Source organism: Oncorhynchus keta, chromosome 4, assembly GCF_023373465.1.
Source record: "Oncorhynchus keta strain PuntledgeMale-10-30-2019 chromosome 4, Oket_V2, whole genome shotgun sequence".
NCBI lineage: Eukaryota > Metazoa > Chordata > Actinopteri > Salmoniformes > Salmonidae > Oncorhynchus > Oncorhynchus keta.
Genome location: NC_068424.1, coordinates 43,614,308 through 43,633,506, shown reverse-complemented (window position 1 = coordinate 43,633,506; position 19,199 = coordinate 43,614,308). Strand labels below are relative to the sequence as shown.

The window sequence follows — 19,199 nt, the reverse complement described above, 5'->3', positions numbered from 1 at the left end:
AATTGTGTGATTGTGTGGGAAAACAGAGATTTGAATGCTTCTATTAAAAATAGGATCCCATCAGCTTTCTACATGCTAGCCCTACAATATTTATTTGTCAAGTTTCCTAATATTAAGCACATTGCTTCACTTTACAATAGCAGGATAGCCTACCTGGCTGGCATAAAAAAGAACCGTGGGAAAAGCGCCCTCTATTCGCTATATAAGTCATAGGTGACATGTATTTTATCCCCCTGCCCCTGTTCTGAGACAGGTGCATGATAATGGTCCATTCTCATTCAAAACTAATTTCATATATACAGTACCAGTCAAAAGTTTGGACACACCTACTCATTCACCTTCTCATTATTTTTTTATTATTCTAGATTGTAGAATAATAGTGAAGTCAACAAAACTATGAAATAACACAAATGGAATCATGTTTGTTAAAAAATATGTTATATTTAAGATTCTTCAAAGTAGCCACCCTTCACCTTGATGACAGCTTTGCACACCCTTGGCATTCTCTCAGCTGGCTCCCATTTTGGCTGTAGTATTGTGGCGCGCGAGAATGAGAACACGCACTTCGTTATTTATCTCTGGTAATGAACATACTATTCTCCGTCTTAAATTTGATAATTTATTTACATATTAGGGTACCTGAGGATTGATTAGAAATGTTGTTGACTTATTTGGACAAAGTTTATTGGTAGCTTTTGAGATTCATTTGTATGCATTTTGAACGAGGGAAACCAGTGTATTACTGAATCAAGCGCGCCAACTAAACTGACTTTTTGGGAATATAAAGGACTTTATCGAACAAAATTACCATTTGTTATGTAGCTGGGACCCTTGGGATTGCAAACAGAGGAAGATCTTCAAAGGTAAGTGATTTATTTTATCGCTATTTCTGCCTTGGAAAATGTCAGTAATGCTTTTGTGTGCGGGGCACTGTCCTCATATAATCGCATGGTATGCTTTCGCCAAAAATCCTTTTTGAAATCTGACAAAGCGGCTGGATTAACAAGAAGTTAAGCTTTAAGCTAATGATGTAGGACATTTGTATTTTCATGAATGTTTAATATTACGATTTTGTGTTTTGAATTTGGCGTGTCATAACGAGGAGAACAAGGCACAGCGTGAGATGAATACATTCTTCTTTATTTAAACAAAGAACACTAAACAAACTAACAAAAATAACAAAATGAACGTGAAGCTATAAACACGAGTGCTGACATGCAACTACACATAGACAATAACCCACAAAACCAAAGTGGAAAATGGCAACCTAAATAGGATCCCCAAACAGAGACAATGATAAACAGCTGTCTCTGATTGGGAACCAATTCAGGCCACCAGTCCACTCTTGTAGCACAGACCCGTAGATCATTGTCGGAGGCTCTGGACTGAGGATCCTCGCCGTAGGCCCCGGGCTGGGGACCCTCGCTGCGTGGATCATCGCCGGATGTTCTGGACTGGGGCCCTACGCTGGAGACCTCAGACTGGGGACCATCGCTGGAGACCCCGTGGCTGGGGACAGTCGCTGGAGACCCCGGGCTGGGGACCGTCGCTGGAGACTCCGGCCTGGGGACTGTCGCTGGAGACCCCGGCCTGGGGACCCTGGGCTGGGGACCGTCGCTGGAGACCCTGGACTGTGGCCCGTCGCTGGAGGCTCTGGACTGTGGCCCATCATTGGAGGTTCCGGACTGTTGCCCGTCGTTGGAGGTTCCGGACTGTGGCCCGTCGTTGGAAGTTCCGGAATGTGGCCCGAACAGGGAGTACAGGAGGGGACTGAGCACGCACCCTTGTGGGTTCCCTGTGTTGAGGATCAACGAAGTGGATATATGGTTTCCTACCTTCACCCCCTGGGGGCGGCCCATCAGGAAGTCCAGGACACAATTGCACAGGGCGGGGTTGAGACCCAGGGCCTCAAGCTTAATTTTGAGCTTGGTGTTCAATGCTGAGCTATAGTCAATGAACAGCATTTTTACATAGGTATTCCTCTTGTCCAGATGGGATAGGGCAGTGTGCAGTGTGATGTGAGAGGCCCAGTTGCACAACTGAGCAAGAGGACAAGTACATTAGAGTGTCTAGTTTGAGAAAGACGTCTCACAAGTCCTCAACTGGCAGCTTCATTAAATAGTACCCATAAAACACCAGTCTCAACAGTGAAGAAGCAACTCCAAGGTGCTGGCCTTCTAGGCCATCTATCCACTGTTTCTGGTTAGGGTAGATTTTAATAGTCACCATGGGTAAAACATCTCCTATACACTTCCTTATAAACTCACTCACTGAATCAGCGTATACATCAATATTATTCTCTGAGGCTACCCGGAACATATTCCAGTCCACATGATTGGTCAGACCAGCATTGAATAGTTCTTAGCATGGGTACTTCCTGTTTGAATTTCTGCCTATAGTAAGGGAGGAGCAAAATGGAGTCGTGGTCAGATTTGCTGAAAGAAGGGCGGGAAGTTAGAGTAGCAGTGATCCAGTGTTTTTCCAGTGCGAGTGCTATAGTCAATATACTGATATAATATAGGGAGCCTTGTTCTCAAATTTGCTTTGTTAAAATAACCAGCTACAATAAATGCAGCCTTCGGGATACATGGTTTCCGGTTTGCATAAAGTCCAATGAAGTTCCTTGAGGGCTGTCGTTGTATCAGCTTCAGGGGGATATACACAGCTGTGACAATAACCAAAGAGAATTCCCTTGGGAGATAATACGGTCGGCATTTGATTATGACGAATTCTAGGTCAGGTGAACAAAAGGACTTGAATTCCTTTATGTTGTTACAATTACACCATGGGTCGTTAATCATGAAACATACAACCCCACCCTTCTTCCCGGAGAGATGTTTACTTCTGTCAGCGAGACGCACAAAGAATCCAGGTGGCTGTACTGACTCCGACAACATATCCCGAGAGAGCCATGATTTCATGAATTATAGTATGTTACAATCCCTGATGTGTCTCTGGAAAGCAACCCTTGCCCTGATTTTGTTGACCTTGTTATCTAGAGACTGGACATTGGCCAGTATTATACTCGGAAGCGATGGGTCGTGTTCGCGCCTCCGAAGTCTGACCAGAAGACCACTCCGTCTTCGTCTTCTCCGGCAACGTTGTTGGTTCGGACGAAGGATCCGCTTCAAGAAAGTTGTATTCCTGGTCGTAGTGCTGGTAAGTTGCTCTGATATCCAATAGTTCTGTATGTAATAACACGTAAGATTTTCTGGGCTAACAATGTAAGAAATAATACATAAAAAAACAAAATACTGCAAAGTTTCCTAAGGACTAGAAGCGAGGCAGCCCTCTCTGTCAATGCCATTTTCTTGCATACCATACATTTGCACTTATAGACTCATGCCGTGTGCGCATTGCTGCTATGTGAATAAACATGTTAAATAGTTTATCAAAATTTTAAGCTAAACGTTCTGATCTGTTGCATCACCTCATTTCTTTTAAAATATTTTTGATGTGAGTGGTTGTATTAATTCGGGATCTCTCGCATCCCACAACTGTCCCAGACTATGTAGAATACCAATAGAACAGTTCAACTTTTGTACTATGGGGGATAGTAGATTTACACAGGCTAGTGCTTTTGCTGTTCCTTAGGCCTACTTATCTTGTTGGCTGATAACAAATAAATGTTGACAGTTCTTCTAACATCTTCAATATGCGCCTTGGAATTCAATGAGAAGGATGTGCGCAGTTACATGCCAGATGTGTCTGTCTTCACTAGTATCGTACTTCGAAGCTGAGATGCCTTTGAGAAGGACACGATCAGGTGACGGGCACTGGCGAATAAGAATTAAGATATCTGAAAGAGCAATGTGAGTGAGATGTGCTTCGTAGCACGCAGCAGGGAGAAGGGAATTATTATATTCAGCCAAAGGGCACAACGGTCACTGGCCGCAAAAGGCCAGTGATTTTTGGGGGGGAATTACCGCCACATAAGGGGGTTGCAACCGGGAAAATCGAGGCATTATCAAGTGCTTGTAAAATTGTGAATTATAGACTGATGAAGTGTGTGCAGCCTGTGCAAGAAACATTTTTCAAAACATAATTGGAGTCGCATCATGCAGCCTTAGAATGTATTAAAAACCAAACATACAGTATATCCCAACGTTTGTATCACAAAAAAAGTTGCATAAATAACTCTAAATTAAGCATTTAGGAGGACCTGTTCCTTTGCTAACCACTCAACACAGAATAGCCATGTGTGCACACTCCCTCAGAAATCGTTTGGAGAAAATATCCTTTCTATTGTATTCATCAATGTTTATTATCTATGCATATTCACTTTACAAATGATCTCGACTAACCTTTACCCCCTTTATACAGCCTCGTTACTGTTATTTCATTTTCTTGTGTTACATTTTGATGAGATTTTTTTTTAACCTTAGTTTAATTAGTGAACATTTCATTAACTCTATTTCTTGAACTGCATTGTTGGTTAAGGTCTTGTAAGTAAGTATTTCGCAGTAGTACTACACCTGTTGTATTCATCGCATGTGACAAATAAAAATGTATTTGATTTGATTTGTATTCTTCATAATATAAAATTATTTTAAAATAATGCCACAGGTTTCTAAGCACATCCTGTGTGCTAAATTAACTAGTGTAGCCCACATCCATATGGCATAGCCAGGTCAGGGCCTAACACAAGGACAACGAAAGGTCTTGCTACTAAGCTATGGATTTCCATAGGATTTGATTTGAACCTACATCACTGACACCTGACACTGATTTGAAGCACAGACAGGTGACAGTAATTTAATACTATGAGGATTGTTTGTTCAGCCCCCCTCCCCTTTTTCCCAAATGTATTCCCTATAATAGAACAACAACACATTGTAACAAACAAATGAACATTAAAGTGATTCCTCTCCGATGACAGTTCAGTGGAAATAAATTACACATGCAGACAGACACAAGGGACCGTAAGCATGCCACTTCACAGTGAATGAAGGGTGCACAGGGAGATGAGTGTCACTGCTACATCTGTAGTCCTGAAAATATGATGTAGCCCACAATGTGGGGGGGAATACAAAAAAATAAAAAAACATTGGTGTCAAGTCCTCTTTGAAAGCATATTCATCCGCTTAAATAGTGTTTGAGCAAGGTATAGAAATAAAACCCCTTGGCACCGACAAGTAGTGAAGCTGTTGGCCACCACAACCTGTCCCGACTACCACCAAGGCACAGGCAGGCCCACAGCCACACACTGGCCAGGCAGGCTAAGTTTATTGCTGTGACCATTGATCTGTGTACAGTCCATTTATCATTCATGAAAGGAGCCAGTGATCTTCACAGTATATTAGATGAAACAACTCAGATCATCTGTCAACTGCTCTCTTATTGCTGTTTCCCTCTCCACAGGGATTTGGGCTGCTTCCATCCTTCTTCCCCATTCGCAGGTTGCTAGGCAACGCAGCTGGGGGCATGGCTGCTAGTGTGTTTGGCTCGGCGGCGGCATAGATACGCACTCCAGCAAACTGTTTTAATGGCTGCTGGGGCTTTTTTCATGCTTATGAGCTGTCTTTGGGCATTCGTTTCAGGGGTTGTGTGTGTGTGGGAAACTCAGAGGGTGGTTATCGCTAAGGAGGAGGAGAAGGGAGAGGGGAGGGATGGGGCTGTGCCAGTGTCATTTTTGTGACTACCATTAGATTTGCCTAAAAAGGCCAGCCATGACCAAGTGCTTATCTATATAACCAAGAGTAATACAACACAGCTCAAAGCAAGATGTTCATGAAATTGACACAAAAGGAATTCAACAATATTTAAGAATACTTCATTGTGGCAAGCAAGGAGAGTAATGCACTGCTATTGAATTTACTGGTTCATTGCCTGTAGAGAGGACAATATATTTCCAAAAGTGATGTATGCCACACAGTGATGTATGCCCCCAATTTGTTTTCAACCTGAATATTTAACTGTGGGGTGATTGAGAAGCATTAGCTCTGTTGTGAGATTAGTCTTACAGGGAGGGCAGAAAGGTCTGTTTTAAATTAGCTCATTCTAATACTAGTAGTTGATGATTTCAGCATTTGAGACATCAGATGAACAGGTCTCTTCACTCACTCATCCGCCTTCAGATTCATCATCTCCATCTCCACTATGTCTTTTAACAAATTATGTCATTGAACTTCGATAACCCTTGTTAAAATACTATCATTAGTTTCCCCCCATCTATGGTGATCAGTCACAGCAGTATCCTATTCATTCTGGGTAGGGGGGCTGTTTTATCATTGAGAGAAAGCCGGCTAACATAAATAAAGACACCAGTGTTTCTGATGACAAGATTTCTTCTTAATCCACCAGGACATCTGAATGAAAATATGGCTGTTGATTTAGGGGAGAATGTTTTCATTTGGTTGGCCCTTTCACTGCAGTATTTTTTGAAGAAACTAGGCAACACAACCCCGACTAATTGACCACAGTCCTCAATGATCCTCTGTGCTGCTGCAGAACTAAGCAATAGACCATTCTCACAAATTTGTTTTTAAAAATCCTACAATTTATACACAGCTAGAAAATCTCCAGTGAATTCTGGTAGACAAAGAGGAGAGGGAAGGAAGTGCTTGCATAGAGAAAAAGGAGGAATGCATGAACAAAACAGGGTTGAGGTGTTTCTAGCTGATGAATAGCACCAGGTAGCTGAATAACAGTGAGGTCAGAGGTGCTAGCAGCTCCAGCAGTCCAGGCACAGCAAACCCCCTGCCCCCTCCTAGCCCCCCTCTCCCATCTGAGAACCACACCCCTTCCCCTCAGTGCCAGGTGATTTGTCTGAGGTAGGGCTAGGCTGACCTTTTTATTATATCTACTGTCATAACTGCACCAAAGCTGGACTGAGAGCAACACACAAGAACAGGAGAGAAGGAGAGGGAAAGGGACGAAAAAATAAATCGAGACAGTGTGTGTAGAGGAGAATATGGAGAGAAAGAGAGGAGAGAGAGAGAGGGATGAGAGAGCGAAAAAAAAGAGAGAGCCTGGGCTGATGCTAATTGCTTTAGATACAGCACTATGTGGGCACTGGGAGATAGAAGCAGCAAAATTACTGCTGCAGGTTCTCCCCAGCCCCCTCCTGCTTCTCTGTCAAAAATATATTAATTATACCTCCTCTCTCCACTGCCCTGAGTCACATGTGCTGGAGCATGCTGATCCACTGTGTCTGGCACTCACACTGGGGCTGTGTGTGTGTGTATGTGTGTAAGTGTTTGTTTTTCTGTATGTGTGTGGGTGGGGGCGGGGGGGTTAAGCTGGTTGCTTATATAAGGACAGGATGTGTTTTTTGTTTTTATCTTTATTGTTGTGCATGCAGAGGACAGTGGGAGGAGGGGGACCAAGCAGACTAGTGTGTGTTTATTTGTGTACAGACACTGCTGGTGTACTGCAGGCGATGACAGCGTGATAATGTACCATGCACTCATTTGCAGTAAGCCACTTACAAACACACAGAGATGCAAATGCATTTCACACACATACTGTACAGCACACACACACACACACACACACACACACACACACACACACACACACACACACACACACACACACACACACACACACACACACACACACACACACACACACACACACACACACACACACACACACACACACACACACACACACACACACACACTAATATGGGAGTGCAGTGCTGTTGTTAGAGCGATATTAGAGCCCTGTATTCACTGAATGAGTATGATGGCCTCAGTGTTTAATAACTATTATTAAACTACCAACCGGTCGAAGGTCCTGAATGGATGATAACTATGATCAAAATACAGAAGAAGCACAATGAGAGCCATTTCGAATGAACTAATCCAATAGTTCCTGCTGTGTTATTTTCTGGCTCAGAAAAACATCATATAAAGAGATACAGTATACTGTACATAGAAGGGTGTTGATGAATTTTACCTGTTGATCAGTGTCCTCTTCGTCACTGCTGATCTTCAGGTCATCCTCAAGCATTCTGCAGAAAGACACAGCAGCACCAGTCAGGTGAAATAGACAGCTTCAGGTCACCAATTTATGTACTAATTTAGTCAACAAACTTATACTGAGGTCTCCTTTATCATCCACCTCTCTATTTTGGGATTTTGCTTATGATAAAATATGAATTAAATGAATAACCCTTTAATAACCCTGCAACAATTCCCCATATAAAGTCAAAACATATAGTACTGCTCGAAAGAACTGGAAAGAACTTATATATTATTCAAATCAGTGCATGTAAAAGGTATTTTTTTTTATTAGGACACTAGCACAATACTTTTTGGGATGTTGTGCCATTATTTACAGAAGCGCAAAATGTATCTCTCCATAGTGAGGTTTGGCATTACTCTACTCTCTGTTATATATACCATCTTTCAATGCAATTCAACATTGAAAAAAAAACATCCAATCCCTTAGCTTGCTTCAGACCATAAACTATCAAAAAGTGTTTTCAGAAAGAATGATGTCATCTGACAAATGGTTATGGGGTGTGATGACATCATAGTAAAAACACAATAAAACCGGGCCAGCAGGCAGGCTAGCAGCGAGCTAGCGCTTAGCAACCTACGTTTCTACATAGAGTGGCTGACTGGCCCGGAGTGTCTAACACAACATGGCTGTTAAAAAATAACCCAGGCGAGGAATTTCCCCCTCAGTTAGAACAATAAAAGGAGCTCTATGAGAGAGGAAAATGTGTTTAAAGTTTACTTTTCTATGACCTAAGCTGTCGTGCAGCATCTTAGATTGGGCAGAACTTTGAACAAAACTGCCAGTCATTAACCTGATAATATTTAACAGATGTCAGGAGAAGAAATCTTCGCAAAAACACAAAACCAGGTGGCTGAGGTGGACGCTTCCAGTGGATTTGCACTCAGTTGGAGCCAAGCTGGAGGTGGGGGTATTGTCTGTATGTACATGCATGTGTGAGTGTGAGTGTGTGTGTGAGTGTGTGTGTGAATTTGAGAGAGAGACAGAAGAAAATAGAAAAAGAGAAAAAGAAAGAAAGAGGGAGGGAGAAAGAAGAGAGGGACAAACATGGTATATTTCATTTTTAACTTCTCTCTCCAGCCGGTGTGGATAATCCAGCCTTTAATTGGAGACAAATCAATAGTAGGAAAAAGCACACCTATAAATTCACCTGAACAGTGTACACTGCAGCATCTTACCCTCAGCCCTATTCACTCTAGGAGGAGAGGCGTGGTTAAACGTTTCACTTTTATGACACCCCAAAAGACGTGTATAAAAACGATACCCTCTTAAAGGAGTCCTGAAGACCCTATAAATGATGAACGTAGGCTCGGTGCACATCTGTTTGAAACATTGATAGACCTCCGATCCAAATGAACTGCTTGAAAAATAATTAGCCCCAGGACATCTCCCTCTGTCAGGAAACCACAGATACGCAGTTGCAACAACATATCAGGACTAACAGGACTTTATAATAAATACCTTTGAGGATAAATAATAGATATAGACTGTTTCAGCCTGAGAGTGAGACAGTGTTTTTAATGGACTAATTGGGGCTGTGTTTATCACTTTGCTAAATTAACCTTCAAACCACAAGGAGGACAAGGAGTTAAACTGAGTTTTATATTATTTTAACTTGAATATAAACACTTTGGCAGCACAGCTAGAAGTGAGCTCACAGAAATATTCACCTCATTACAATTGGCACACCATGAGATATAGAGACCCAATCTGCATTAAGTCATTTAAATTATATATTTTAAACCCCTTCTTTCCTACTTGGCATTAGTTGAGTGTATGCTTAAGGTTTGACGTTTTGGCAAACATATGTGTTCTTTTACAGGCGCTCAAAGCACCTTGATAAACCTGAGTGAAACGCAGTCTAATGATTTAAAATAGGATTAGAGTCAGCTCTGGTGAAGCCTTGAGAAATAATGTGATTTACAACATCCTATCTTACTACCGGGACCATTAACATGGAAACAGAATTACCAACCCACACCATGTCTTTTTCACTGAAGCCACCCATGAGTGAGACTCATTTGAATTGTGTGGTTGGCACTGGCACTGTTTCGTCCTGTTCCTTTGCTTTTACAAAAGACACAGTACAGGAGTGTCTAGGTCAGGGTAGAAGTGTCTAGGGCAGGGCAGGGCAGGAAAGGGCAAAGGGAGGGTCAGGAAGGGGAAGATTAGTCAGGGCAGCAGGGCAGTTCAAGGGGTGAAGGGAGGAGGGGTGATAGGGGGAGAGAAGAGAAGAGGAGGGGTGGGGAGGGGAAAATAGAGATGAGAGGCCGTACAGAGCTGAAGAGGGCAAGCCCAGACTAGAGCAGCACAGCTGGTGGAGTGAAGCAACACAGCAACACGCGGTGACAGAGTCTCCTGGCACTAGCCCACTAGAGAGCTAGCGTAATGATAGGGAGGGACAGGCACAGGCTGTGATCATTAGCCACCAGCTAACTCCCAATCACTACCTCTGTCTATCTGTCAGCACCCTCAGGGAAAATCTCTCTCCACCCTTCCAGCCTTTCAGAATTCACATATACTGGAGACAAACTATGATAAGTCTTTAGAAATAATACATAGTACACAGACAAATGTTCAATAATTGTTGTGATAAGTAACTATGATACTCTGAATGAACTGGATGCTGGAATTTTGATAAGGTAGGGGTCCTTCTGTAGCTCAGTTGGTAGAGCATGGCGCTTGTAACGCCAGGGTAGTGGGTTCGATCCCCGGGACCACCCATACGTAGAATGTATGCACACATGACTGTAAGTCGCTTTGGATAAAAGTGTCTGCTAAATGGCATATATTTATATTTATATATATATTATTTTAATGTACTTCATATTAAGTAATGCGGATATCAAGAGTGCCTATATGGCTTCAAATGTTTTTATTGTATTACCTTATGAAAATCATGTGTGACTTGAGCATGTCTGACTGACATGACAAGCTGTCGAGAAAATAAAAGAAAGCACCAAAAACACTTTCTCAGTAAATCGTATAAATGTGGTAAATGGCGGTTGTCCGAGGCACTACAGAAAAGCATTCTAAACATATCTCATCACCAATGTCCTGATGTTGACATTTCTCCTGAACACAGAATTAAACTGTTTGTCACTGAGTGTAGTACATGTCAATGTGTTACTGATACATAATTGCACTCATCAACAAGACCACTCTCTTGGGCACTGCAGTAACCCTCCCTCCCGCTACTGCCCACTGTATTACTGTTATTATCCCCCTGCATGCTCTCACGTTATTTTTCAATGGAGCGAAAGGGCTGCTAGATTGGCATTTAAGAGTGACCCTCCGTGTTTTCAGTTTGATGGCAGAGGTCGACTTTGTTAAGCGAATAGACCACCGCTTTTTCCCATTTAGCTAGGTGGGCTGGAAGCTCCACAATAGCTACATCTCTCTCCTGTCTATTTTTATGCGCGAGGGAGGCATGTCACCACTCACCAGGCAGCTGGGGACCATGGGAGTGTGACCCACCCTCCTCAGAGAGCTTCTGGAGGTGGAAGATGGGGAAGGGAGGAGGGTTGTACTGTACACCCTGGGATGTGACACTTCACCGGGGGATGACTGACACCCCTGAGCCTCTATCCTTCCACGTCCCTGGTACCTGGTAACTAACTCCATGGTACTGTGCCAGGAGACAGATACATCGTCATGATGAGGGAGGCCATGCGTCATCTCTTGGGCCCAGAGAGAGACAGCATCATCTCAGGGGTATCAGATATGTGTGTGTGTCAGAGGGGACATACAGTAACTGACTTTAATATCCCCTACAGTGACAGCTCTGTCACTGTAGTTACTGTACTGTCATAGTGAGAGAGATATAAATGAAGGAGAGGGTTAAATTTAGATGCTATATTTTACTGTTGTGTATGTGGGTGGTTGTGATGATGACAGGGTTAATTTTGGGTAATGCAATGGTTCTTGTGATTCCCTGATGCTGTGTTAGACAAGGACAGGAAGGAGAGGCTGAGGGGAGGGGAGATACATTAGGCTTGTTAAGTTTCCGCTTAGAGGCATAAGAGAACATTTCTCCAGCCTTTCCTGTGTACCCACCTTTTCTCTATTCCCTCCGGAGCGAAAGCCTGCAAATGCAGTAACTGTGGGGGCCTTAAAACGAGTGTGCTTTTAAATAAGCATTCAATCCATCTCCGCGTTACTGTGTCAATCAGTTCCGAGGTACACGGAAATGCACTTGGACAGATGGAAGTAAATAAATATGCTGTGCATTACCCTAGGAGAAGTGTGTATGTTTTTATTGTGTGTGTTTCCTTGTGTGTGTGTTTTTGTGTGTGTGTGTCGAGAGCTCACATGCAAAGTGCCTGTCGTCCGCTGTGCTCCTGTCTCCTGCCCTGAGACGCTGCTTTGTTCCAGATCTGTCACTTAGAGCAGTCGTCGGAGGATCCAGTCAGCTGAGAGAGGGCCATCAACACTCCCAACATCACTACCCATGCCATGTGTGTGTGTGTGTGTGTGTGTGTGTGTGTGTGTGTGTGTGTGTGTGTGTGTGTGTGTGTGTGTGTGTGTGTGTGTGTGTGTGTGTGTGTGTGTGTGTGTGTGTGTGTGTGTGTGTGTGAGTGTGTGAGTGTGTGCGTGTGTGCGTGTGTGCATGTGTGCGTGTGCGTGTGTGTGTGTGTGGAGTCTGAAGCATAGGATGCATAGGAATAAGTGAATACGAGATAAAGGACCACGTATCGAGAGAATACTTTACATGTTTAAATGCATATGGAATGAGACTATTCTGTATTGAAGAAATGACTGTGTATACTATGAATGGGGAGCATGGAAACAGAGTTCCGGTGAGAGCTACAGGGATCAGAGGGAAAGCATCCTCCTCTCCTCTCCTCTCCTTTCCTCTCCTCTCCTCTCCTCTCCTCTCCTCTCCTCTCCTCTCCTATACTCTCCTCTCCTGTCCTTTGCTGCTCCCTCCTAGTTTTCTGCCAGGCCTGCCTCTGATTTAGAGTAAGGGTTCTCTCTGGCCCCTCTACACACACACACACACGCAGGGCCCCAGCCATACTCTGAAGCCTCGCTTTTTCTAAGCGATGGATTATTTAGATTGGCCCTGAGCCATCTACCACTCTAATTTCCGAGAGCTTGAGAGAGAGAGCTGACTGGAGTGTCACATCAAGAGGCTACGTTGACGCTTGTGATGGATGCCTTTCCCTCGTCTCCTCTGCCTGCCTGTGAGGCTCCACTCTGTTCTCTGCATTTATTTCCACCAAGTAGGAAACATCTGACTACTTCTTTTTTCAAACTGCCCTGTCTTAGTCGCATATAACAAGCACTCGCCTCACCATTAAAGGCACTTGAATATATAAAGTTGGTGGTCATGAATTCCCTGCAAATATTTATCTTTAGAGTGATAGTACCAAGAACACACATTGTTTGGTGGCTTCCAAACAACTTACAGTAGAGAGCTCTACTTACTGTAAGTAACACTCAGGTCCCTCCTCAATACCTTATTCAATGCTTTATGATAGTATGTTCACAGCAATTTTATGTGTGTGTTGTGATGATACTATATTACATTCGTGTGGAAGGACACAGTAAACACATGGTGAGGGTACAACAAACATTATTATCCTTCAAATAACATTTCTGAAGAAAAGCATGAAAAGAGTAATTTTTTCCAAAACTCTATTTTACGAAGGGTCTTTGGTAGAACTGTGATTCGAGCAGTGGTTGTTGCCATGGCAGTGTGTGCATGTGTGCATTTGTGTCTGTGTGTGTGTGTGTGTTTGTGTAAGTAGTGGCGAGAGGTGGGGGGGGGAGGGGGGTTGTGTGACGAGGAGCGCCGGAGGGGGCTGTGATGCATTTCGGGTCCAAACACAAGGCCTCATTAGAGTCTGGAGCCTCAGCCTTCTGCCATGGCAGCCCTGCAGGCCACATGCAACCTTTCCCATGCAAGCAAGCAAGCAGCCTCTCTCTCTCTCTCTCTCTCTACTTTGATGAATTCTACTTTGATGACTTCCTGACTTTATTTAGGTCTGCAGACCCATGTGATATAAATACTGTGAATCACAGAGCCATCACCAGGAGCCAATCAGATGGAAGCAAATGAGGCATACTAGAAGAACTTTGTGTTATTTCAGCATGCAGGGATGTTGTTTATGATACGTGCTGAATAAAGCATTATCGGTTAAGTATGTTGAGGTCATTGCATACTTTGTGTCCTGGCTCCTCAGTAACCATGAAAACACTGGCACACATGATTGCGTTGTGAGGACAATTACATCATGTCAATGCTACAGTGACAACACTGACAGCTTTGAAACTGACATGTTCAACTTCTCATCATATCAATGATGCCAAAAACTGGTTTCATGACACACTAAACATAAACAATGAAACATGTGAGATCGTCATATCTAAATGTGACCCGTTTCAGGAAGCTAGATGTATGTTGCACATCACTACTGCATTTCTTTTTCAGAAATGCCTTCTGGAACATGTAAACTGTGTGCCTTAATAACAAACTTGTATGCCATCTGTAAATACAAATTAAATTGTTAAATTACGAGACTAGTTAGTTTAGCCACGGAAAAAGGCAGGAACCTTCCCGCTAGCCATGATTGGCTGAGAAATGGATGGGCTGGACATACCGAGAGATGAGTTTGGATTGGTCTGTCAAGTAGCATGCTTCTGTCTATAACGTGAGCTGATCAGTATGTGTAGATAAGCCCTGCTACCTCAGCTTTTTTGTTAGTCTGGAGAACTGCAAAGGTGTTGCTATTGCTCTCAACAACATCGCTACCCTGAATTTAGCAGGCGTTATAGGCAGTGGGGAAAAGTTGTGATGGAGTACATTCTGCACACGGTCAGTGTGAACCGGAGTAACTTGACACAACACCAGCCAAACAAGCTTGTACAAACAAAACAGTTAAAGGGGTTCCAGTCTGCTGTGAAGCATTCATACATGTAGAGTACCAGTCAAATGTTTGGACACACCTAGTCGTTCAAGGGTTTTTCTTTCTTTTTTAAATATTTTCTACATTATAGAATAATAGGGATGACATCAAAACTATGAAATAACACACACGGAGGAATCATGTAGTAAGCAAAAAAAGTGTTAAACAAATCACAAAATATTTTATATTTAAGATTCTTGCCTTGATGACAGCTTCGCACACTCATGGCATTCTCTCTACGTTTTCAGATATTATACTTTCCTAATTTTGTCAGAAAGTTGTTTTCATTGCAAGTTAAAACGTACTGTTAGCTAGCTAGTGAATGTGAGCTTGCTGGCACGCTAGATTACATTATGTTATGTGTATGATTGCTAGTTATAGCCTAATGTCAGCTAGATAGCTAATATTAAACCTTGTTCATTAGCTTTAGCTACTCGCAGATTCATACTACAGCATTTCATGCATTGTGGCTAGCTATGACAATCCGTTTGTCTTGCTAGCAATATGAGTGGGATTATGGTTCATTGTTTAGCTAGCTAGCTAAATGTCTAAACAAAATAATTCACTTGCCAGATGATTAAATTACTCAAAGTAGCTAGGTGTGTCTGGGGGTGATTACGGCCATCTATTGTATTTCATGAACATGTTTACATGTCTAGACAATAGTGACCCATCCACTTAGCTAGATGTGTCTGGGGTGTGGTTATAGCATTTCTTTCACATTTAGACAAGTGTCTGGTAGAGGTGTGCCGATATGGCCCTACTCGTATTTGTAATGGACAGTTGATAGTCGGATCGGATGATATTCGTGATGGGGAAAAAATTAAGTGTTTTTTTTATATGCCTAAATAATTGTTGGCAAAATACTATACCCCCCTGCTTGTTCTCACTGCAAAAAAAGCTGCAGATTAGGGCAGCGCAAGGAGGGGTGGGTGTGTATGTCTGTCTGTGTGTGTGTGTCCTCAACTTGCAGTGGGCAGTCAAGTTTGCTGTCACTCAGTCAGAATGCGCATTGCGTTTCATATTTTTTCCATACCCTTGCCCCACTTGTTAGATATTATGCACATTGATAGCTTGATAGCAAACGTCCTCGCCATGTGATTTATCATAGTAGCAGGCAGCAGTAATCTAAATGATCAGACTGAAAAAATACAAGGAAAAGTGATCTGGTTAAATTATGAAGCGAGTGGACAGAGAACAGCTTCAGTCAATCTACAGCTTCAGTCAATCCAATCAGAGCAGCAGGATCAAAGTGCAGCCCTCTCTTCTCTTTACAGGCAGACTATCCAGTTGAGTTATTTAGGCCACGCACATGACTGACTCAAAGACAGTACAGTATAATTTAGAAATTCTATTATTGACGCATGAGAAACATGCTTGCATTTTTATTTATTTTTACAAATAGAGCACACCCCTATTTTCTGGGTCAGCATCATCTAATAATTATAAAATATTTTTATCTGGACACTGTCTATTTTTGATATTGCTACTATGCAAATATGCAAGTAACCATTTTGCTGTAAGGTTTACACCTTCTGTATCCTGTGCATGTGACAAATAAACATAGATTTTACTTGATACAGTGTGTGTTTACCAGAGACGGTAACGTTCAGAACAACATGACCTGCACCAAAGTCAGATTAGGATATAGGCCAAGGACTAGATTTAATGCTATTCCTTATTGTTTTTCCTTATTGTAGTCTAATACTTTTACTACTTATAGTCTTGAAATCTTTGTTTGTTTGCTACACTACCTTACTCACTTTGTTTAGCACATGGCCTCACATGTGAATCCTTAAAGAGATGGGTAGGGATAAGGCTTAAGAGGGTGTGAACGATGCTGAATAGGTGTAGACAAAGATTTTGCTACATAAGACCGAATCGAGGTGGTCGGTCAAAAATAAACAGCTTCATGATTTTGGATGACGATCCATATGTACGATGTAAGAAGTCCATGGATCACTGCACTTGGTTAGCTGACAGCTGTCGCATACAGACAGGCTTCCTCCCTGGAAGACCAGATCTGCTACAAATGAGCCCCTCTTTCTCCTAAAATGTTTAATTTTATTTTCCCAGATGCCGTCCTTTTGAAATTCAAAGTGATTCCATTATTCATGATCTCCCTTATCTCATCTTAAATCATCTCTGCATTCCTACTTATTTTGTCTTATATGAGCGCACACGGGGACCGAGGTAAGCATTGGAAGTGAAGCTAGGATATAATGTATACATGTTTATAGAGAGCAATAAAGGCTCTGAGTACCATAACACAACACAGATTTAACAGCTACAGTGGAGTGTTTTAATATAAAAGCTAATACTGCCACTCACTTGTGCTTATACTGCATTTCCTGTGTTAGTAGCAGGGAAAGAAAGAGACACTGCTTGATCTGAAGTCGATGCATTCAGCTCCGCCAGACAAAGCTGGTATTGACACAAATGCTCTTTCCTTGGACTCGTTAAATCATTGAAGACTTCTCCAATAAGAGCAGTGTCATTGAGCGACACAAAAGCAGAATCTTCAATTGGGAAAAAGGACTACTGTGCAACATTGGAGAGCATTCAAAAAGATAGAACGCTTGCCTTGCAGCAAGAAACATCGCTGCCCCTTTTTCTCATTCTCTGGGACTCAAAACGATGCCTTTCGGTCTTTCATTTGTGTACTCTGTTTATTGTATAAATCCTATCATCAACTATCATAATTGTGGTATCTTTCAAGAGGAATCCATGTAATCTATCACAAGACATCTACTGGCCCTTTTGGGTACTTCAGATTATCACAGATGTCTGTAATTATCTTTTGCCCTCTCTCTGGCCTTACCTTTACGTAAAATAAATTAAATTATTAAATAAGACGACAAAAAAACAATCGGAACAAAGCTGTAAATCATTATCCTAAATATAAATAAACCATCAACTTAGTGAATACCATTGGTGTTTAATATGAGAGTTTCAGCATGAAATATCCTTTATATTTGTTTTACACACTTTTATTTATTTTACTATGTCAATATGTTTGTTGTCAATGTTTTGTAGTCAAACTGGTGGCTTTTGTGGAAAAAAATAAATAGTTGGAGGAGTTGCAGAGGTCATTGAAAATAATAGCATTGTTGATTAGATGCTTTTTTCATTCATTAGGCCATTTTCTCTTGAACCATATGGTCTATCTATTAGAAACTCATGCAAAATATGGACACAGATATACAAAATAATTGCCGATATATAAATATATGTTTTTAAATGATTCAAATATAAATTAACAAAGTTACGATAGGTTGCCATAGGTTTTCTATTAATTAACTAAATTACTGAAGATTCTGGTAACTTTAGTAAATTATCGGTAGCTTTAAAACCCTACCGTCAGTACGAAGAGGAAAGAACTGATCCCAGCCATGAAAGCTGCCAGAGCGCGTGGGGACATTGCTTACATCCGCAATGACAGGCTCATTGTCCACCTTTTCTCCCAGAAGCCTGAAGGGATGAGAGAGCCAAGCCTATGGGTTCGTAGCTTCAACCCCGCAGCACAGAAACCCACACCAATGGATTATTGGGCTGCTGAATGTATATTTTTTTGTTTGCTCTTTTCAGTATTATGTCTATCTCTGATAAGCTACCCAGGAAAGGGCTGAAAATAGCCCATATTAATATATGTAGCCTTAGAAATAAGGTTCATGAAATCAATAACTTGCTAACATCAGATAACATTCATATATTAGCCATTTCTGAGACTCACTTCGATAATTAATTTAATGATACAGCAGTAGCAATACAAGGATATAACATCTATAGAAGAGACAGAAATGCTTATGGGGGAGGTGTTGCTGTATATATTCAGAGCCATATCCTGTAATGCTTTCGCTACACTCGCATTAACATCTGCTAACCATGTGTATGTGACAAATAAAAATGTGATTTGATTTGATTTGCTTAGAGCAGATCTTTATGTCATGCCTTTTCTTTTGGGGTGTTGCTATAATAACATGTGTGAAATGCTTGATAATGTATGTGATTTAAACAGAGAGGTCTACTTCCTTCGGGACCTGAATATTGACTGGTTTTCATCAAGCGGACCACTCAAGAGGAAGCTTCTTACTGTAACCAGTGCCTGTAATCTGGTTTAGGTTATTAATCAACCTACCATGGCCATTGGATGCAGTGATCACAATATAGTGGCTATATCCAGGAAAGCTGGACCTAAAATAGTGTATAAGAGATCATATCATTTTTTTTGCTGTGACTCTTATGTGGAAAAATATTTGTTGGTCTGATGTGATTAATGAAGAGCATCCAGACGCTGCCTTGATGCATTTCTGAAAT

The 19,199-nt window shown here is 41.9% G+C and overlaps 1 protein-coding gene across 2 annotated transcripts in view; it reads right to left on the bottom strand.

Moving 5' to 3' along the window:
• Positions 1–19,199, bottom strand: part of LOC118375083 (AF4/FMR2 family member 2-like) — a 167,242-nt gene that overhangs the window by 50,083 nt on the left and 97,960 nt on the right. For both annotated transcript variants that reach the window (XM_035761578.2, XM_035761586.2), the window contains one exon: positions 7,906–7,960. In XM_035761578.2, coding sequence (XP_035617471.1) covers positions 7,906–7,960 — 55 coding nt within the window. The remainder of the gene's footprint in view (positions 1–7,905; positions 7,961–19,199) is intronic.